The sequence below is a fragment of the Sycon ciliatum genome, chromosome 12, assembly GCF_964019385.1.
Source record: "Sycon ciliatum chromosome 12, ocSycCili1.1, whole genome shotgun sequence".
NCBI classification, from domain to species: Eukaryota; Metazoa; Porifera; class Calcarea; order Leucosolenida; family Sycettidae; genus Sycon; species Sycon ciliatum.
The window spans coordinates 28,639,202-28,659,377 of record NC_088654.1 but is presented as its reverse complement, the minus strand read 5'-3'; the positions used below and the strand labels follow the sequence as shown (position 1 = coordinate 28,659,377).

The 20,176-nt window shown below is 49.4% G+C and overlaps 2 protein-coding genes across 3 annotated transcripts in view; one reads left to right on the top strand and one right to left on the bottom strand.

Annotated features, from left to right (window-relative positions):
* Positions 1 to 9,766, bottom strand: part of LOC135828329 (protein strawberry notch homolog 1-like) — a 43,751-nt gene extending 33,985 nt beyond the window's left edge. Inside the window, exons 1-8 of one of the 2 annotated variants that reach the window (XM_065340777.1) lie at positions 8,608 to 9,766; positions 6,306 to 6,338; positions 5,605 to 5,647; positions 5,088 to 5,292; positions 4,454 to 4,496; positions 3,249 to 3,415; positions 2,916 to 3,000; positions 1,624 to 1,662 (exon numbers count right to left, since the gene is read on the bottom strand). In XM_065340777.1, coding sequence (XP_065196849.1) covers positions 1,624 to 1,662; positions 2,916 to 3,000; positions 3,249 to 3,415; positions 4,454 to 4,496; positions 5,088 to 5,292; positions 5,605 to 5,647; positions 6,306 to 6,338; positions 8,608 to 9,536 — 1,544 coding nt within the window. In that variant the 5' untranslated portion in view covers positions 9,537 to 9,766. The remainder of the gene's footprint in view (positions 1 to 1,623; positions 1,663 to 2,915; positions 3,001 to 3,248; positions 3,416 to 4,453; positions 4,497 to 5,087; positions 5,293 to 5,604; positions 5,648 to 6,305; positions 6,339 to 8,607) is intronic. The other variant, XM_065340778.1, reaches the window with a different exon arrangement.
* Positions 9,767 to 10,131: 365 nt separating this feature from the next.
* Positions 10,132 to 20,176, top strand: part of LOC135828875 (sorting nexin-6-like) — a 21,137-nt gene continuing 11,092 nt past the window's right edge. The window contains exons 1-6 of the mRNA XM_065341307.1: positions 10,132 to 10,483; positions 13,010 to 13,120; positions 14,243 to 14,312; positions 14,905 to 14,965; positions 15,314 to 15,389; positions 16,116 to 16,199. Coding sequence (XP_065197379.1) covers positions 10,373 to 10,483; positions 13,010 to 13,120; positions 14,243 to 14,312; positions 14,905 to 14,965; positions 15,314 to 15,389; positions 16,116 to 16,199 — 513 coding nt within the window. The 5' untranslated portion in view covers positions 10,132 to 10,372. The remainder of the gene's footprint in view (positions 10,484 to 13,009; positions 13,121 to 14,242; positions 14,313 to 14,904; positions 14,966 to 15,313; positions 15,390 to 16,115; positions 16,200 to 20,176) is intronic.

Sequence of the window (20,176 nt, the reverse complement as noted above, 5' to 3'; positions counted from 1 at the left end):
CCGGCAGGTACGCTTTAAGAACCTTCTGCCTACTCTGTCAGTGCGGACACAATGAACTATTGGCAAGAAGTTGCTTGCGGCGTTTACATCCTGCTCTACACCAGCGTCCCCAACAAGCTGGGTCACAAGGCAATGTCTCCCGGCACATCACACACACACACACAGGGTTGTAGAAAGTTTGCCTGTGCGGGACAATCATTTGTTTTTGAGTATAGATGTGACCAGCCTTTACACCATCCCCAATGAACTCGGTCATGAGGCTGTGTCATAGCACACAGGGTTGCAGAAAGTTTGCCTGTGCGGGACAATCATTTGTTTTTGAGTATAGATGTGACCAGCCTTTACACCAATATCCCCAATGAACTCGGTCATGAGGCTGTGTCATAGCACACAGGGTTGTAGAAAGTTTGCCTGTGCGGGACAATCATTTGTTTTTGAGTATAGATGTGACCAGCCTTTACACCAATATCCCCAATGAACTCGGTCATGAGGCTGTGTCATAGCACACAGGGTTGTAGAATGTTTGCCTGTGCGGGCCAATCATTTGTTTTTGAATATAGATGTGACCAGTCTAAACACCAATATCCCCAATGAACTGAGTCACAAGGCATTAACATGGTTTATCACGCACAGGGTTACAAGGTAGATGTCCCCGGCCCTTCATACACGGTTAATTGCAGCAGTGACTTCCTTCATGTCAGTCATTTCTAAGAACAACGAGTTCGTGTATGATAACGAGTTGTTTTGGCAGATTCAAGGGACTCGCCTGCCGCTGTAGTCTATGCCAACATTGTTATGCTGTATCTAGAGAAGCAGTTCATATTACCGATTCTAGCGATGGAGGGTTTGGAGGTTCAGGTCTATAGGCGTTTTATCGATGACATTTTTGTTTCACTGCATGGAGGCATTGTCGCAGTACATCACACACAGAAGTTCGGCATGCTTGCAGTGCCCAAAGTTGATGCAATGAAACTGCTCGCAGTCACTTTCGACCCAAGCTCTCCTTCTCCACACATACCGGCATCCGAGATGTGGCAACCCATGCCCGCCGTCGTCTCGGGATACTCCGTCGAATAGCTCCCATCCGCTCACATGCCAGTCGAATGACTGTTTACAAGACTGTTGTGTGCGCCCTGTCATGGAGTATACGACTGTTGTGTGCGCCCTGTCATGGAGTATACGCCTCTGACTTGGATGTCGGCTGCACTGTCCCACCTCTAACGTCTGGAGACAATCCAAAGAGGCGGGTGTGAGTTTGTTCACTCATTAGTTATCTAACCTGACAACGGTGTTCCCTTGCTTCTTCTCTACCTAATGTCTCTCCCCCCCCCCCCCCCCTTCCCCTTAGCTCAGACTCCGGTATATCTTCTATGCGAATGTGTCTCTGTACACAGTAACCTCTTCGCAGATCTTTGTCTCTTATGATTGTCTCTTGCCAGTACCTTCTCACATGCTCGTGTTAATCGTTTATTTTCCTGTTTTCCCTCTTTCTTTTCATTTCTCTCCGCTGTTTCCTCTTTCCTCCTTTTTCTTTCTTCAGTGTGTGAGCTTGGCAGCAACAGCAGCAGCAGCAGCAATTACACTAGCAACGGGCTACTGGACTAACAGCACAGCATGACTCACCGTATTGCATCCATTCGCAGATCTGATGAGACGCTCAACCTAACAGAACCCACGAAACACACAGAGAAACAACCACGTCCGCCCGCCCGCAAGCACACACACGCGCATGCGCGCACACACACGCACGCACGCACACACACACACACACACACACACACACACACACAGGTTCAGCCCAAACAAAGACAAGAATAGCATGACAAGAGTGCCAGATGGATATACTGAACACTATGACAACACAACATGTACTCATATAAAGTAGCAATAAAGTGCATGAGAAAAACGAACATACCATATGCAAAGGTGCACAAGCACACTCAGGCCTAAGAAACCAAACGCCTGTTTATTAACCCTTTGGAGTCTATAGCTTTTTGCTTCCTCGGAATTTGTGGCAGTGACGAAAATTCGCACTCAATTTCAAACATGACTTTGGTTATACTTCACCGATTTTGAAGATCTTGGGCTCGTTGGAAAGCTCTTGACGAGAGAAATACAATGAGCCCAAACTCGCCAAGAGCAATACTCATTGTCCGCCACAACGCGCTCCAAACGCGAGTCCAGCTCCAGATCTGAGACGAAATCGGTCTCCTGTAGCCATTTCACTGAATCTAGCTCGGAACTGTTCAAATTTTTTCGAGTAGAAGCTTACCTTGCCGTGACTTCGCGCTGTGCCGGTCCTGGCACGTGCCGCCAGTCATGAAGCTGGGAAAATCCCGTTTTTCACGCACTGCTGACTCGCAGCACGCAGCGCAGAAAATTCAAAATGTTTGATCGCTCGCCGCTCACTCAAACTTAATCGGAGAGACATCGGACCTGTTCGAGGCAATAGCTGAGAGTTTTCTCTACCACCTAGACCCTTCGATTCTCGAATTTGGCCGAGAAACGAAAGTTTGGCTGCACCCACATGCATACAAAATGCCCATGGTTCGAAATCGAACCATGGACTCCAAAGGGTTTACAGCTTGCAATACACATACTCCGACGTGCACTGGTTGCTGGTAACCACCCAGGAGAATGAAAGAACAGTAAGAAGGAGTCTGAGAAAGAGAAGAAAGACATGTATGGCCAGAATCCTCAGGAATTGAATGCGAGACCTCTCGATTGGAAACTGCCTGCACAAACCAGCGGACCATATTGGACATACACACTCACACACACACACACGCACACACCCATACAAACGCATACATACACATACCCCTCCCCCCACCCACCCACAGACACACACATACGTGCACGCATGTACACATAAGTCAGTAGGTACAGATATCACAGCTTGCTGCACAACATACCAGATAGCTTTCCGGCGTCCCTGCAAGTAGTTCTCCCAGATAATACCAGCGATTGTTCGGCCCTTTCCAACACCAGCACCATCACCTGCAAAGATACACCATTGCCATATTCAACATCGGCAAACAATAAGCAAATATGCACCCACCCACACACGCACATGCACATACGCACCCACACACGCATAACAAACAAGAAGGAACACGGGTAATGGCACAAGTAACAACAGCAGCTCTCAAAGCAGCAGCAGCAGCAGCACCAAGACAACCTGCAGCACCACCAGCACCACCATCAGCACCAGTGCAAGCACCACAAAACACGCTGCATTTGCTCACCGATAAGAAAACCAGATCTCGAGTCGTTTTCTAACATTGTCCAGTGCTGCTGTGACGCGTAGGAGACAGCCTCCAGCTGTAATGCAGACAACTTGCCAGTGTCGATCACCTCTGTTGGTAGCTGTACACTGTACCATATGTCCGGTGGTACAACACCAGACAAAGAGCTGTCAAGGAAACAACAAACAAGTGAGAGACGAACACAAAACGTTTAACTTAAAAGATCAAGGCATGTCATCAAGAGATGAGCGTAAACAAATCAACGCATGTCACCAAGAGACGAGTATACCCCCACCCCTACCCTTGCAGTGCACTGGCTCAACACCATCGGATGGACTCTCTTGCACATGACTGTGTGGTTCAAGTACGGGCCAGCTGCAAAGTGTCTAACCCTAACCCCCCACCCTAGCAGTGCACTGGCTCAACACACTCGGATGGATTCTCTTGCACATGACTGTGTGGTTCAAGTACGGGCCAGCTGCAAAGTGTCTAACACTAACCCCCCACCCTAGCAGTGCACTGGCTCAACACACTCGGATGGATTCTCTTGCACATGACTGTGTGGTTCAAGTACGGGCCAGCTGCAAAGTGTCTAACCCTAACCCCCTACCCTAGCAGTGCACTGGCTCAACACACTCGGATGGATTCTCTTGCACATGTGACAAGTCTGGACAGTGTACACATGCCACCATCACCATCACCAGCACTACATAGCCACATTCACACATCAATGCATGTCTCTACGGTAGTGTCGAGTGCTGAAGAGCGTAGTGCCGAAGAGTGGACAGGCTAGAATTTCACCAAGCACAGCACAGAGATGTGTGCAAGGTGACTCTACTGCGCACAGACTGCTAGACATGAAAATAAGAATGATACAGGCTACGAGGCTGACCCCCAGTTCTGTGGCATCCGACAGTACAGTAGTAGGTGAAGGCAGAGTGGACAGGTTCACCAAGCAACGGGGATAGCATAGCCATACAATCATGCAAGTCACTCTAGTAGGTGAATGCAGAGTGAACAGGCTCACAAACAACATGGATAGCATAGCCATACAGCCATGCAAGTCACTCTAGTAGGTGAAGGCAGAGTGAACAGGTTCACCAAGCAACAGGGATAGCATAGCCACGTGGCCATGCATGTCTCTTGTAGATAGAGGCAGACTTGGACAGGTTCCCCAAGCATCAGTGCGAGTAGACAACCCTTACCTGGATTCAACGACAGGGTCCGGATGTTCAATACCAATCTCCACTGCAACACAAAATAGACAAACCACATCACAAGTGAGTGACCAGATACAAACGGATGCACACACGCACACACACATGCACAGACACATGCAACGAACAACAAGTCCGGATAATCCAACATACATACTGTATGTATGCATGACATATGCTGTAAATTGGTAACCAACGATTTTCGTCCGGATGGCGAGGGATCCGGATGGCAAGAGGACCGGATAAGTGAGGTCTAACAGTATACGCTGTTGTAATACTCATTAGACTGCATAGTGTAGACTTTGCACCATACAAATAGCGACAACTGCGACTAAAACCCCACGTTCTCATGCCCGTCATTTGGTCGTTAATCGCAAGATTGCTTGCATAAGCTTACCAGCAGCGAAGCTCTTGCATCTGTGGTGTTGACCATTAATCAGACTACACAACTGTGCTGTGGTGACTATGTATCAGACTGTACATCTCTGGTGTGGTGACCATGTAACATCGGCAACCTCAAAAGTGCCATTTTCCTATTTCAACTAAACAGTACGTATGAGAGCCATTTACTGATGTGGTGATCGCACTACGCTGAATACACACGAGCTATGCGCTTGCTTACGTTTCATGGGCTTGTAAATGGCGTAGGTGTTTGCTTCAGAGTATTCGTCATCATCATCGGAGTCATCATCTACTGCTGTCGATGATGAGGCAGACGCTTGCAAGGCAGCCGCTTTAGCAGCCGCCAGTGTTGCTGCTGTCCCCTGAGCTGATAGCTTGATGGTTTTGAACTGCGGGCCTGTGGACGCTGGGTGCGGTAGTGATGACTGCGGGGGGAGAGAGAGAGAGAGAGAGAGAGAGTGGGGGGGGGGGGGGGGGGGAGTAGAAAGTAATCTTTTAAAATGAGCACATTCTGAAAACATACCCTAACCTAACCTTAGTGACGCTGGGCATTGAAAGAGTTTCAAGTGCAGCATCAGCCCCACTAGATGAAACAGCAGCATCAACAAGTGAAGTATTGCAATTTACAGAACAAAGCATGTAGCACCAACAGCAGCACCAACACCAGCAGCATGAGAAGCACAATGAAGCACCAGCAATACAAAATTACAAAATACTCGTTCCCTAGCCGGACTTACACCAGAGGCAGATTTCGGCTGAGTATACATGACGGTGATTTGCCTGTGAGCAAACACAAAGTGTAACAACACACACACACACACACACACACACACACACACACACACACACACACACACACACACACACACACATAACATTCCAGGTCAAAACAGCTGGCTGTGCGTAGGATTGAGTAGCATCCCAGCTTACACATACACACAAGGAAACGACTGCCTTGGCCCTGGCAATCAGTAAATGTCAGAGGGTCACCATCAGCAGCAACAACAACAACAGCAGCAGCAGCAAGAGCAGCAGAGTGTAAAGCTGTGTTCACAACTGGCGCGTGTATGCGTGAAACCACGCGTTTGTGCGTATTTTGCTGGCTTTTGGGGCGCCATGCGTACGGAAACGTGCCGAAATGGAAATTCCAACATGTTAGAATTTTCAGCGCGTATCAGGCGCGTACCAGCGTACACGGCAGTCACTTTGACTAGCGGGGTCAACAAATTAGTACTCGAAGGTGTCGCACGCGCTAAATACGACTGTGACAGCTGTTTTTTTTGTGAAAGCTTGAGCGCGCGTTCGGGCGCGCATGAACCGCAAGCGTACCGCATCCACGCGCCAGTTGGGAACACAGCTTAACAGCAGTAGCAATAACAGCAGCAACAGCGGCAGTTAGTGTGAGAACACGGGCAGTTAGTGCGGCGGTATGGCGTACCCAATTCCAGGAAGTTCAGCAGAGACTGGGCCACTACAAGGTAGACAATCAGAACAACAACAACATAGACATGCCCAGAAAAGTAGAGCAGCAGCAACAACACCAGCAGCAGCAGCAACAGCAGCAACAGGAACAACAGCAGCAGCAGCAACAGCAACAGCAGCAGCAACAGCAGCAGCAGCAACAGGAGCATCAGCAGCAGCAGCAACAGCAGCAGCAACAACAGCAGCAACAGCAGCAGCAACAACAGCAGCAACAGCAGCAGCAACAGCAGCAGCAGCAGCAGCACAGCAGCAGCAACAGCAGCAGCAACAACAGCAGCAGCAGCAGCAGCAGCAGCAGCAGCAAGGGCAGCAGGAATAGCAAGAGCAGCAGCAGACATATACAGGTCATGCAGAAAACCATCAGTTAGTCATTATGGTAGGAAAACAGCCTGTGAGAGAGCAGCAGACTGAGACATACCAGCTTAAAACACATTAGTAGCTACTTTCAAGTATTCTTTACATTGCTCAGGATATTAGAACATTAGCTGCTGCAGAGTACAGAACCAGTATATCCAACACAATGGCATATGCATGCAGGCACACACACACACACACACACACACACATACACTCACACACACACACACGCACACAGCCCCCCCCCACCACACAGCAGTACAGACACATCACCCTTTTTGATTTCTTGGGCACCTCTCCAGGCATCCACATCGTCACCCACACATGCAGCATCACCACCAACACCACACACATACACATATACACACACATCACCACCCCCCACACACAGATTTGGAGTGCTTGACAACGAGGTGCTCGTTGTGTGGAGTGACCTTGGCATATGCAGCCATCTACATGTGAGGTAAAACTTGAACCCAGCTACTCCACAAGAGCCACTCCACACTTCACAGGCATTGTCCATGCATCCACTGTTGAAGACTAAAGTTCACTAAACACATTCATCCACTGTTGCCGGCCACACATATTCATCCACATTTGCAGACTACGAGTACACACTAACTACTTGACTTAGTATGTCATGCACTGTTCAAGCCTATACACTGTCATTCACTGCTGGAGGCTACACACTTTCTGTCAGGCTGTAGGATGACTGGATAATAGGGAGGTTTCGCTCTACGGAATTACGTATGAAAATAACGTAGAAACTGCACGTAATTTTCATACGTAAAAATCAGCGTTGTTGGGTTTCGCTCTACGTGATTTCTCCACAACTGCTAAACATGCCTTGTTGCTTTGGCCATGCGTTGGCTGCATGCGCCCACCGCATGCACCACGAACCGAAACCGCGTTTTCCATCTTATTTTGCACGTGGTGTACGTGTACAGTGTGTGCACCTTGTGTTTCGCGCGGCTTGAACTTTGCCATGGATAAATCTGGAAAATGCGAAAAATATTTCAAAAAGTCCTACGGAGGACCCAACGTAGGAAACAGCTTTCCTACGGAAATCCGTTGAGAGATTTACGTATGAAAGTTGCCCTCGCTCCCCGGCGCGTACGACATACGGATTTTCATACGTAATTACGTAGAGCGAAACCTCCCTAATAGTTATATAGGCCAAAACAAAAAATAGACTTTTTTCGGGTCGGCAACCCCTCAAAAAGGAGACTCGGTCGGCCGGGATGAAACTTTCTTTGGATATGATGAAATGATGCGCAGCGCAAACCTGAGTGACACGACTGGATTTCATTGAGCAGCACTGTACAATATACTCGTGGAGTTGGGGTGGCTCCTCTGAAAGATTTCCCAGACTTAGAGCCTAAGTCAGTGCATATTTTTGATTCCCGGGGTACCTGGGGTACCTGGGACGAAATGTGGTACTGTCAATACCATAGTGACCGTAGCGTGTCCGACGCCACTGCACATGGGCGACGCCCCTGCACATGGGCGACGCCCCTGCACATGGGCGACGCCACTGCACATGGGCGACGCCACTGCACATGGGCGACGCCCCTGCACATGGGCGACGCCACTGCACATGGGCGACGCCACTGCACATGGGCGACGCCACTGCACATGGGCGACGCCACTGCACATGAGCGGCAGGAAAGTTCACTTAGTGTCCGAGGTACTGCTTATCCCAACATACTTTAGTATGGATTACAAAACCACTACACCTATCGCAAGGGGGGGGGGGGGAGAGAGAGAGAGAGAGAGAGAGAGAGAGAGAGAGAGAGAGAGAGAGAGAGAGAGAGAGAGAGAGAGAGAGAGAGAGAGAGAGAAGGAAATGCACACGCAAATGCACACGCACACACACACACACACAAAGCACTGCGTCTTACTTGCGAGACAGCTGCTGCAGTGAGATCTGGCTGGCCCCGGTGCCCAGAGTGCGTTTGGCTGCAGGCACATTGGCCGCAGAGTTGTTAGTAGGCCAAGTGACTGACACTGTCGTTGCACCCATGGGCAGCACCCCAGCCATTGGCCCACCACTAGCAGCAGCAGCACCTGATGGCGGTGTACCACCTGTGGGCGGTGGTGTGAGAAGGTTGATGGGGTGCGACAGAGAACTGCCAGAGGACAACGCCGCCAATGCCGCGCCACTGCTAGCTGCCGCTGTCGTCGCCGTCGGGTTGGGCTGTAAGTCGGATGTATCCGTTGTGTCCGACAAGACAGCACCATTCTCGCCCGCAGCACTGCTACCAAGCTCACCGTTCCACGTACTCAGACCACTCGATGTAGGCGTAGCCAGTACGGAATCCACCAAGTCTGCGCCACCTCCATCGTCATCACCACGGCACAGCATGGCTAGATCCAACGATGCCAGCGAGTTGCTGCCACTGGCTTGCAGTGACTCTGCACCAAATCCATCACCGTCATGTGCCGCTATCGGATGCTGTCTCTCCAGTGACATACTCAACAGCTCGTCCATGGACAGTGCAGATGTTTCAGCGGGTGTACTCGTATCCTGACTGGACAACAGCGCACTCAGAACTAACTCATCCAGCGCTGCTGATGGCTGCCGCGTTGCCAAAGGCACAGCACTCAGTGCAACATTAGAAGCAGCAGCAGCAGCAGCAGCAGCAGCAGCAGGAGCAGGAGCGGCTGCTATATGGCTGCCTGTTGTATTACCCGATGCACCTAATAACTTGGTCAAGTCTGCTTCTGGCTGGAGACTTGCTAATAGATCAGAAGGTGCACTGCCACCAACCATTCCAGGGTCAGAGACCAGCAGCGTCAATTCGTCAATATCCTGATGTGAAAATTCCATTGTTTGTTCAATTTCCTTCACAAACAGATGGTGACATTAGCAGCGCAGGGACCTCCCGAGTACATTGACTTGGAGGCGAAGACAGTACAAGAACTCCTCGGCACAATCCGTAATTCTTTCTCTGCATCCGGGTTACACTGTTTTCTTACAGCATACTCACAAACGAAAATTTCCCTTGAACTACAAGACAGCTAGCTGAGATGCAAGCATGCATGCATTGAAACATTTTCTCGAAATGAAACGCTGCGGCCACGTTGCCATTTTTATCCCCTCACGCCAATGACGTCACAATGAAAACGCCAGCGCGCCTGATGCGCCGCGGGGTGCCGCTACATGTACAGTCAACACTCACAACAAACGTCAAACGTGTACTACTACATGTAGTACTATCGCGAGCGGCAGCGGTGGTATTTTTACTACCTGCTACTGCGTGGATCGCGGGATCGGGATGTATGAGAGAACGATATCGCGCGGACTGAACTCTGACTCATGACTGACATGAGTGTGAAAATACTACTCCCCACTTGCAGGGAGTCAAGAGTACGAGTGTGTGTGTGGGGGGGGGAAGTGCGGTGAGTGAAGAAGTACAGTACCAGTACCACGTCGCCAGTTTCCAGGTTTTCTTCATGACTGACTGTGTCCCCTCTTTACTTTCCCAGCTGCAGTTTTCTTTACGTCCTTGAATGTGCACTGTAGCTCTTTGTACGTGCATACTGCTCCTGTACCTGCAGCAAGACCACTTCGACGGCTGCTAAACCAGGCTTTTTTGTCTCGTGTCTGGAAGTAGATTTGTTTGACGTGCAGGTCGTAAAAAATCTGTTTATTCAAAAACCAGTATGGAGGAGGAACGGACTCGGGACGATTCCTCTGTTCCGGAGATGCTGGAGATCAAAGTCCCGTCAGCCACCAAAGATGGAGAAATTATTCGCTTTGAGATCAAGACAGTCGTGAGTGCTGTTGTGTCACGAGTGCGAATTTGACGTTTTTGTGCGAATGTGTAATCGTGTATGTATAATTTGCAGATGTCCAACGCCCTCTGCATTGTGACCTCCACATACACGCAAACACACATGCACATACATGCGCATTCACACACGTAGATCATGCAAAGGCATGATCCCTGTCATGCCATGCACTCTGATATGTGTGTGTGGCGTATTTATGTACCGGATGTGCACACGCACACACACACACACACACACACACACACATACATACATACTCAAGCACACCCACGCGCATAAATACACCACACGCGTGTGTGCGCGCACACACACACACACCATGTACCATGTATATGCTCGTCGCAAGAGAACCACGCAAATGCGCTGGATGGGGAGGGGGTTCAACGATAGTAGACAAGATCTGAATGAAACAGATCAAGACACACACACACACACACACACACACACACACACAATGGACATGCACACACACACACACCTCAGACATGCCCATCGCGGAAGCGATGATAGCGAACAGCTATGTTAGACATAGCAACTTGTGCTGGGATTACACCATTCAACAACTTGCAAGGCTGATGAATTGACCGCCACCTATTCTTAGCCTGGTATCCACCACACAGCTGATTGAAGTGGCTTTTTTCTGGCCAGTGAATCCCTATTTTTCATTTTTCTTTTTTTTGCACGCGCGTACACACACACACGCGCGTACACACACCTTGACCTTGATAATTGAAGTGATGATGGGCACCAGGGCAGTCTGAAGAACTGTGTGCATGCACGTTGTGCTGTGTGAATTTTAAAAGCAGCATAGCATCACCGAACTGTCCCTGCCTTCCTAGCATCACCGAACTGTCCCTGCCTTCCTAGCATCACCGAACTGTCCCTGCCTTCCTAGCATCACCGAACTGTCCCTGCCTTCCTAACATCATCGAACTGTCCCTGCCTTCCTAGCATCACCGAACTGTCCCTGCCTTCCTAGCATCACCGAACTGTCCCTGCCTTCCTAGCATCACCGAACTGTCCCTGCCTTCCTAGCATTACCGAACTGTCCCTGCCTTCATAGCATCACCGAACTGTCCCTGCCTTCCTAGCATCACCGAACTGTCCCTGCCTTCATAGCATCACCGAACTGTCCCTGCCTTCCTAGCATCACCGAACTGTCCCTGCCTTCCTAGCATCACCGAACTGTCCCTGCCTTCATAGCATCACCGAACTGTCCCTGCCTTCCTAACATCATCGAACTGTCCCTGCCTTCCTAGCATCACCGAACTGTCCCTGCCTTCCTAGCATCACCGAACTGTCCCTGCCTTCCTAGCATCACCGAACTGTCCCTGCCTTCATAGCATCACCGAACTGTCCCTGCCTTCCTAACATCATCGAACTGTCCCTGCCTTCCTAGCATCACCGAACTGTCCCTGCCTTCCTAGCATCACCGAACTGTCCCTGCCTTCCTAGCATCACCGAACTGTCCCTGCCTTCATAGCATCACCGAACTGTCCCTGCCTTCCTAGCATCACCGAACTGTCCCTGCCTTCCTAGCATCACCGAACTGTCCCTGCCTTCCTAGCATCACCGAACTGTCCCTGCCTTCCTAGCATCACCGAACTGTCCCTGCCTTCATAGCATCACCGAACTGTCCCTGCCTTCCTAACATCATCGAACTGTCCCTGCCTTCCTAGCATCACCGAACTGTCCCTGCCTTCCTAGCATCACCGAACTGTCCCTGCCTTCCTAGCATCACCGAACTGTCCCTGCCTTCCTAGCATCCTGACCGCTCCAGCCACATACGCCACGCGAATATAACACTGCTAACCCTTGAAACCTACACAGCCCCACATGCATGCAGAAAGTTTTGTCTCAAATAACTTGATTGACAAATCCATGATTACAGTATACACAGGTTTGAGTGAAAAGACACAAACGTGAATATTATATTGTCCTGGGCATGGAAATCCGGTCGCACGTCTAGCGGCCCCAGGGCGCTGGCCATGCAGCCGTGGATAAGCAGCACACGCATGCATGTACTATGCGCTGCAGCGCGCTGGTCGCATCGGATCACCAAGCTAGGTACGTGTGCACTGCATGCAACGACGTTTTGTACTCGCTGAGGGCGCCGGCCCCGGTCAATCGACTGGATTCCTGTGTCGACAACAGTAGTATTCGGGAAAAATAAATGGAAGAATCCCAAGTTCGTGCATGCCATGCAAACTGCAGGCAATTAGTGATGACAGTCACTACTCATAAAGCAGATCATTGCTTTAGCAGAGCGGAACTGATGATTGCATAGCATGGAACTCAGAGTTACAAGAGCAACCAACTACATTGTAGCCATGTGCTTTTGTTGTTCTGTGTGATTATCTTCTTACATTGTTCTGTCCGTTCTCGCGGGTTGGCTGTGTGTGTGTGTGTGTGTGTGTGTGTGTGTGTGTGTGTGTGTGCATGTGCATGTGCGTCTGTGTGTGCATATGCGTCTCTATGTGTGTATGTGCATGCATTCCACATACATAGACAACGCTAACGGATTTCCCAAGCTGCGAGATGTCGACGACGAGGACGTTTGAGGATGTCGAGTGGCTGCATAATTGCCTGTCAGTTCGTGAAGACCCAGGCGGATCAATTGTAAGTTTGCATGTTGCTCTAACTTCGTAGAACAAGAGAGTTGCTGCTGGCGACCCTCACTTACTACTACATTGTGCTGCAAGTCTACAAATATTCAGCGCGTTCAAATTTCGGCCTCCCTAGGATAAGACACATTTCGGCCGCATTACAAGTTCAGCCTGTAGTACTGCTGCCTGTATACACTGTCACATTAAACCTTGCGAAACAACCAGCGAGGAGACAACAATTTTAGAACCGCAATCAATAAGATGAGATGAATCGACATCTGTATACCGTGTTTATTTGGGCAGTGTCCAATGATGTTCACTGTACGCAGTTTTCCATCGTTTGACACTCTACGAATAAACACGGTATGCACTCTACGAATAAACACGGTATGCACTGTACGAATAAACACGGTACGCACTGTACGAATAAACACGGTATGCACTGTACGAATAAACACGGTATGCACTGTACGAATAAACACGGTATGCACTGTACGAATAAACACGGTATGCACTCTACGAATAAACACGGTATGCACTCTACGAATAAACACGGTATGCACTGTACGAATAAACACGGTATGCACTCTACGAATAAACACGGTATGCACTCTACGAATAAACACGGTATGCACTGTACGAATAAACACGGTATGCACTGTACGAATAAACAAGGTATACACGGTACGAATAAACACGGTATGCACTCTACGAATAAACACGGTATGCACATGTCGATTCAAATTTTGGCCAAAAATGCCCAGGCCGAAAATAAATACACGCCGAATATTTGTTGTCTTCACAGTATGCCTGTTCTTTGCCAAGGTCATCATACGAGTGATGCAAGCCGACAGAAAGGTTTCTTTTGCATACAATTATAATTATCACTATGTACCCGCTAAGGATAGTTGAATTGCAAAGACGTGTCTGTCGGTTTTTGAGTAGCTCGTTTCAGTTCTCCTGTAGAACCTCTCTAGCAGGTGTGCAGGCACCTGGGACTGTGACTCAGGCTGGTGTCGCCTGGTTGCATGCTGTAGTGTACTCTGGACTGTTTCTGACCTGTTCCGTGCTGTGCATCTGCATGTGTGTGTGCGTGTGTGTGCGCGCGCGCGCGTGTGTGTGTGCATGCTCTCAGGTACCGCCGATGCCCAACCGGCCTGCAAGCACAGCAGCCGAAGCTGAAGCTTTGATGAAGCAAGAATTCGGTGAGTACTACTAGTAGACTGCTGTCATACATACACACACGCACACGCACACACACACACACACACACACACACACACACACACACACACACACACACACGTCCCATCTCCACCACAAACACACACACACACACACACACGCACACATCTGTCCTGTCGTGTAGAGCCACTACCACTAGGGTCACGTGGTGGCCAATTCTGTAGCCTTGCAAGCTGTTGAATGGTTCAATCCCAGCACAAGTTGGTATGGCTTCTGCTGTAGCATCGCTATCACTGTATCCGGCGAGAAGCGTCAAAAGGCCGAAGAGTGACATTGGCCCCAGAGGGGCGGCAGAGAGAGAGAAGGCGCAGGCCACCTGATGGTGCCTCAGATGCGAAACTAGTCGGAACCAGCGAGAGCAGATACATAATTATATGCGGTAACTTGTCCCGTTCTCTAGCTGTTGGATGGTGGCAGTGCCTTGAACAGCGATGTTGGTTGCGTCCCTGGGCTGAGCGGAAACAACCATTGCAGTTGCGCGCACACACACGCACACGTACACACTCGCTCAGTGTTTTGTTCCGTGTATGTTTGTGTGCATCTTACTTGCAGGTGGTGAAATGCGCAACATGCTAGCAGACCAGATTCCCAAATATTGTCGCAGTGTAGAGATGTAAGTGCAGGATTGTTTGTCCGGAGAAGGTCTTCTTAGCTAGGTTCTTGGTGATGATGGTGGTGCTGCTGCAGGTGGTGGTGGTGGTGCTAGTGATGGCAGTGGCTGTGGGTGTGGTGGTGCTGGAGGTGCTGCTAGTGGAGGTGCATGTATAATTGCCAATTCGTTTGCATCGGCAACTGGTCAGTCTTCTTTGTCTCCCAACAGCATGGACCACTGTGTCGACAGTTTGCCTATGGGAAAGATCTGTTGCTGTTACTATTGATAATGCTGTTACTATTGATAATGCTGTTACTAAATGATCCCCTCTCTCTCTCTCCCTCTCCCTCTCTGTCTCTGTTTGCTCAGGTTTCTGTGTCTGTTGGCTAAACATGCACGCTACCGCCGTTCTGAACCTCTCAAACAATTCTTAGTCAGTGAGCCGGTAAGTCTCCTCTACTCCCCTCACTACAGTTCAGTCAGGCGCCGAAGAACGACCAGGCTAGAATTTCACCAACCCCGGCATACCAATGTATACACGGTGACTCAACTGCGCATAGACTTGTAGTACATAAAATAAGACCGGTGTAGGCTAGGAGGCTGACCCCCTCCCCCCTGTTCTTCGGTGACCAACAGGCAACAGTACTGTAGTTCAACTGTTGTGCTACAGTGTTACCACTCAAGGAGATCCAATCGCATGAGTCAGTGCTGTGCAGCCCTAGACCGTCGAACACTGCGATGGTGAACTGGGTGCAAGGCGTAAACGTGACTCGTGTGATTGGATTTCTTTGAACAGCACTGTTGTGTAGGTGGAGTCTGACGGCCTAAAGTACAAAGCTGGTGTCCTGCACCAGTTCCGATATCATCACTGTATAATGTATTTCTTCTGTTGTTGACATTGAACTCCCCCGAGAAGTCAGGGCATGTCACTGTGCCTGGTGCCCTGGACTAGTTCCGATGTCATCACTGTATTTCTACTGGTGTAGACATTGAACTCCACGGAGGAGTCCAGGCATGTCACTGTGTCATGGGACAGTGACATGTCAAGTGCCGTCTCTATCTCGCCGGCTATGCTGATCATGTGCCCCGGTACAGGGGTGGTAGGTGATAGATGCTTGCTCTACTGCGTTCTGTATTCATACATGCGTGCCCTTCTGTTCCGTGTTCGCAGCTGCCACCCCGTGTTCTCGCCAAGTTGAGCATGTTCAAGCGAGCAACAAACGTTGTCAAGGACAAGGGACTGCAGAGTAAAAAGGTAAGAGGTTTTTTAAAAAGTTTTCTTCTTCTGGACTATTCCCACCACCCAGCACGTGAACTGAGACTACTAGTACCAAGAGTACATAACCCACAGAGTGTGCAAAGGCTGATCTAGCTCTGCATAGGGTCTTGGTCGAGCGTAATCGGATCTTCTAATGTCATGCGTACACTCCACACCAGCGCATGGCCGGCTTCGAGGCAGGGCACCGTTGTTTTTGACCCGAGTGTACCCGCGATTCCCCGGGTTCTCCTCAGATGTGTACGGTATTATGACGCAAAGATCCGATTACGCTCGACCAAGACCTTATGCAGAGCTGGATCAGGCGTTGCACACTCTGGGGGGTTATGTACTCTTGATACTACTACAGTCCGTTTCAAAATTATAGACGCATGGTACTTTTGAAATATTTCAAATTTGGCTGGAGCTTCATGAGAATTTTTTTCCGAATATTGCACAGGTCCTTCCCCCAATCCGCGATATGTGTGTTAAAACAAAATAGCGTCACGATTAATTTTATTGAAAGTGGTATATATATAGTTGGTGGAACGAGTGTTCAAAACCTTTGAACTTCATACTGTTCGTCTTCTTTTTGACATGCTCTCTTTCCATCGTCCTTAGCTTTTGTTTGTTGTGAGCTGTTTTGGCTTTCTCTTATACCTCTGGGGGATGCCAAGTGATGGTTTTGATAGGCTGGTGATGGCTGTGAGCGAGAGTTTGCCGGTCGGCGTCGTCCTCGCGATAGCGATGAAAATACTAGTTACTGCGCACCTGGCAGATATCACAACACATCTAAGCGTCCAGGAGCAAAGGAATCTTGAGTTTTCACTGGAATCTAGTTCCTCCAGCATCGTGTAGCCCACCGTCGGTGAATGGCCGTCCAGAAAGGTCGAACCTGGTCTTCTGCAGCATCTCGCAGTCCTGCGAGGCACACCGTGTACGCCTGCCATGTATTGTACAAATAAAACTCATGCAGTAGTGGACTCTACAGTGATGAGTCTCAGCCTGTATGCTGCAAAAGACACAGGAAATGTGACTGGTGTCTGTACACTGGACGCCAACACCCCAGTCTTCTCCTGCAGGAGCTGTTTGACATTGACATTATGCAGTGGGTCGACATTGACCTGGTTTGGCAGCTATCGTAATAGTATCTGCCTGGTTGGATGTAGCAGGTTGGCGTTTGCTTGTCGTCCAGTCCGGAATTTTCTTGTAACTCACGGTGGAGTACGCGCAGGGTTTGTGATCATCCCTGTTCACTTCAATATTATACAAACACAGCGTTCCCTTTGTCACTCATCTTATCCCGAGTACTGAATTTGCTGACAATATTGCAACCACACTTGTCACAACCTACCGCCACTGCTGACGGTGGCGACTGGTTCGTCAATGGCGGTGACCAGGCTGACTGACTAGCTTCAAGACAGCGGCCTCGTTGTCAACCCAGCCTAAAGGCAGACTTTATCGATCCAGCCTCAGCGCCATGTTAACGATGCCCTAGTGACTGTGTGTCTTGGATTGCATTGCCATCAGCGGTCATTGCCGTTCACCTTGGTGCAGCCCTGAACAACTGGCTCAGCCCATGGGAGTCTCAAGAGGACAAAGTTGTTGCTATAATAGCTCAGCAGATTGGTGCATCGTGGTGTAGGTGAGCACATAACTAGGACTTCCCAGCGCCTATTTGTCCAGGCTGCGATACGACGTGACATGCTGTACTGCACATTCTTTTCAGCACTGCAACCCGGCAGCTGGACCGACTGCAGGGGCCACGCACGTGCAGGCTGCCTGTTGCCAGTGCAGCATTCTGGAACGTTCTTTCCTTCTGAGATCCGTGGAATAATAACTTTCTTTGCTTCAAAGCAAGTTGCTTACCTTTCTGTTGTGCTCATAGTGTCCATACAACAATACCCTACTGCAATGTTTTATTTTCCTTTCCATTCCCCAACCGATGAATACTACAGTGTTGATTCTCCTTCTGCATACTTTAGTGTGTGCCCGCTCGGGCACATGTGTTTGTGTGTGTATACCTCACTCGCCACTCGAAGTTCTGTTTCCCATGACTGAAACACTGCCTGTCCTTTCAGGACCTGCCATCATCTGCGGATGGGTATTATTGTATTGTGTGTGTGTGTGTGTGTGTGTGTGTGTATGTGTGTGTTTCATTCAGAATCAGATCCGCTATTGTTGCTATAAGAGAAAATATGTGGGTTCACATCCAGTCCATTTGTAGATTTGCGTGCTTTTCTCGCCACGGGCGCATACATGGGAAATTGTGTGTATGTGTGTGTGTGTGCGCGCGCGCGTGTGTCTGTGTGTATGGGGATATTGTCTGTATAGGCTTTTGGTACTAACGTTCAAGTCTGTGCTTGCATGTGTGAACATGAAATTGTTCGGTTCTGTGCATGCTGTGTTGTATATTATTGTATGTATGTGTGCATTTCCACGAACAGCGTAGATGAGCATGGAGAGTGCATTCATCCCTCATCAACCACTTCCCCTTTCAGACTTGGGCTTACGAGAGTTTTTTTCTGCGTTGCTCTCATTTTTGTTTGTTTCTCTCTGATACTGTATTGATGCCGGTACCTGTACCTCGATGTGTTCCTCTATCTGCAGTCACCTTTATCCTTCGGTCAAGTTAACGTTTATTGTGCTTTATTTATCGTGCGAATCAAAATAAACAATAATAACACAAGTCATGCTAGAGTGACGACATGTGCGTGTAGTAGGGTTGATGCGATGGGACGTTATAATTATGTGGAACAGAACACACATTGGGCAGATTGATTGGGCATCATTGATTGTGCTCAGTCCAAACAGTGAACATAAATAGTTATCTCTAGTGACAGACTGTAGCGGCTAGCCTCTAATAGGTAGCCGGCACTAGTAGCTACTGCTTGTTTGACAGGTGCCGCCAGAACCCCTGTTGTGTCATGCTATAGATATGCACATGCCCTATTCTGGGGCATACTGAGGTACTTTGATTGTGTTGACTGCATGTAGACAGCATCCACTAGTAGTACTCGTAGACCTTGGCTCTTTTGTAGGTCAACCACCATCGCATGGATCGATCGGTGACTATGCACTTGGAGGTTGGAATAGCCCGCGCTGAACAGATCTTGCCATGGCCCAGGGAGTAAACTCGCTTACTCGACTATCCCGGTTTTAGTCACCCAGCATCAGTGGCGCAATTTGTCCATGCCATGTTGCGAGCTCACAGTTTTTTGGGCAGGTTTTGAGCTGCACCACGAAACAAAGCGAAATAAGCACGACTGTAGAGCAAGGAAGTGGCGAGACGGCACTTCCAGGGCGAGACAGGCAGTAGAGATGTGTTCACAGCATGAGCAACCTCTCAAACCCTGCCGGTACTCCACAATTACAAGAAAATGTCGGGCTGGACGATGAGCCAATGCAAACCTGCTACATCCACCCAGGCAGATAGCTGCCAAACCAGGCCAATGTCGACCCACTGCATACCGGTATGTCAATGCCAAACAGATCCTGCAGGAGAAGACTGGGATATTGGCGTCCAGTGTACAGACACCAGTCACATTTCCTGTGTCTTTTGCAGCGTACAGGATAGACTCATCACTATAGAATCTACTACTTCGTGATTTTTATTTGTAGAATACATGACAGGCGTATTCAGTGTGCCTCGCAGGACTGCGAGATGCTGCAGAAGACCAGGTTCGACCTTTCTGGACGGCCATTCAGCGACGGTGGGCTACACGATGCTGGAGGAACTAGATTCCAGTGAAAACCCAAGATTCCTTTGCTCCTGGACGCTCCGACGTGTTGTGATATCTGCCAGGTGCGTAGTAACTAGTATTTTCATTGCTATAGCGAGGACGACGCCGATCGGCAAACTCTCGCTCACAGCCATCACCAGCCTATCAAAACCATCACTTGGCATCCCCCAGAGGTTTAGGAGAAAGCCAAAACAGCTCACAACAAACAAAAGCTAAGGACGATGGAAAGAGAGC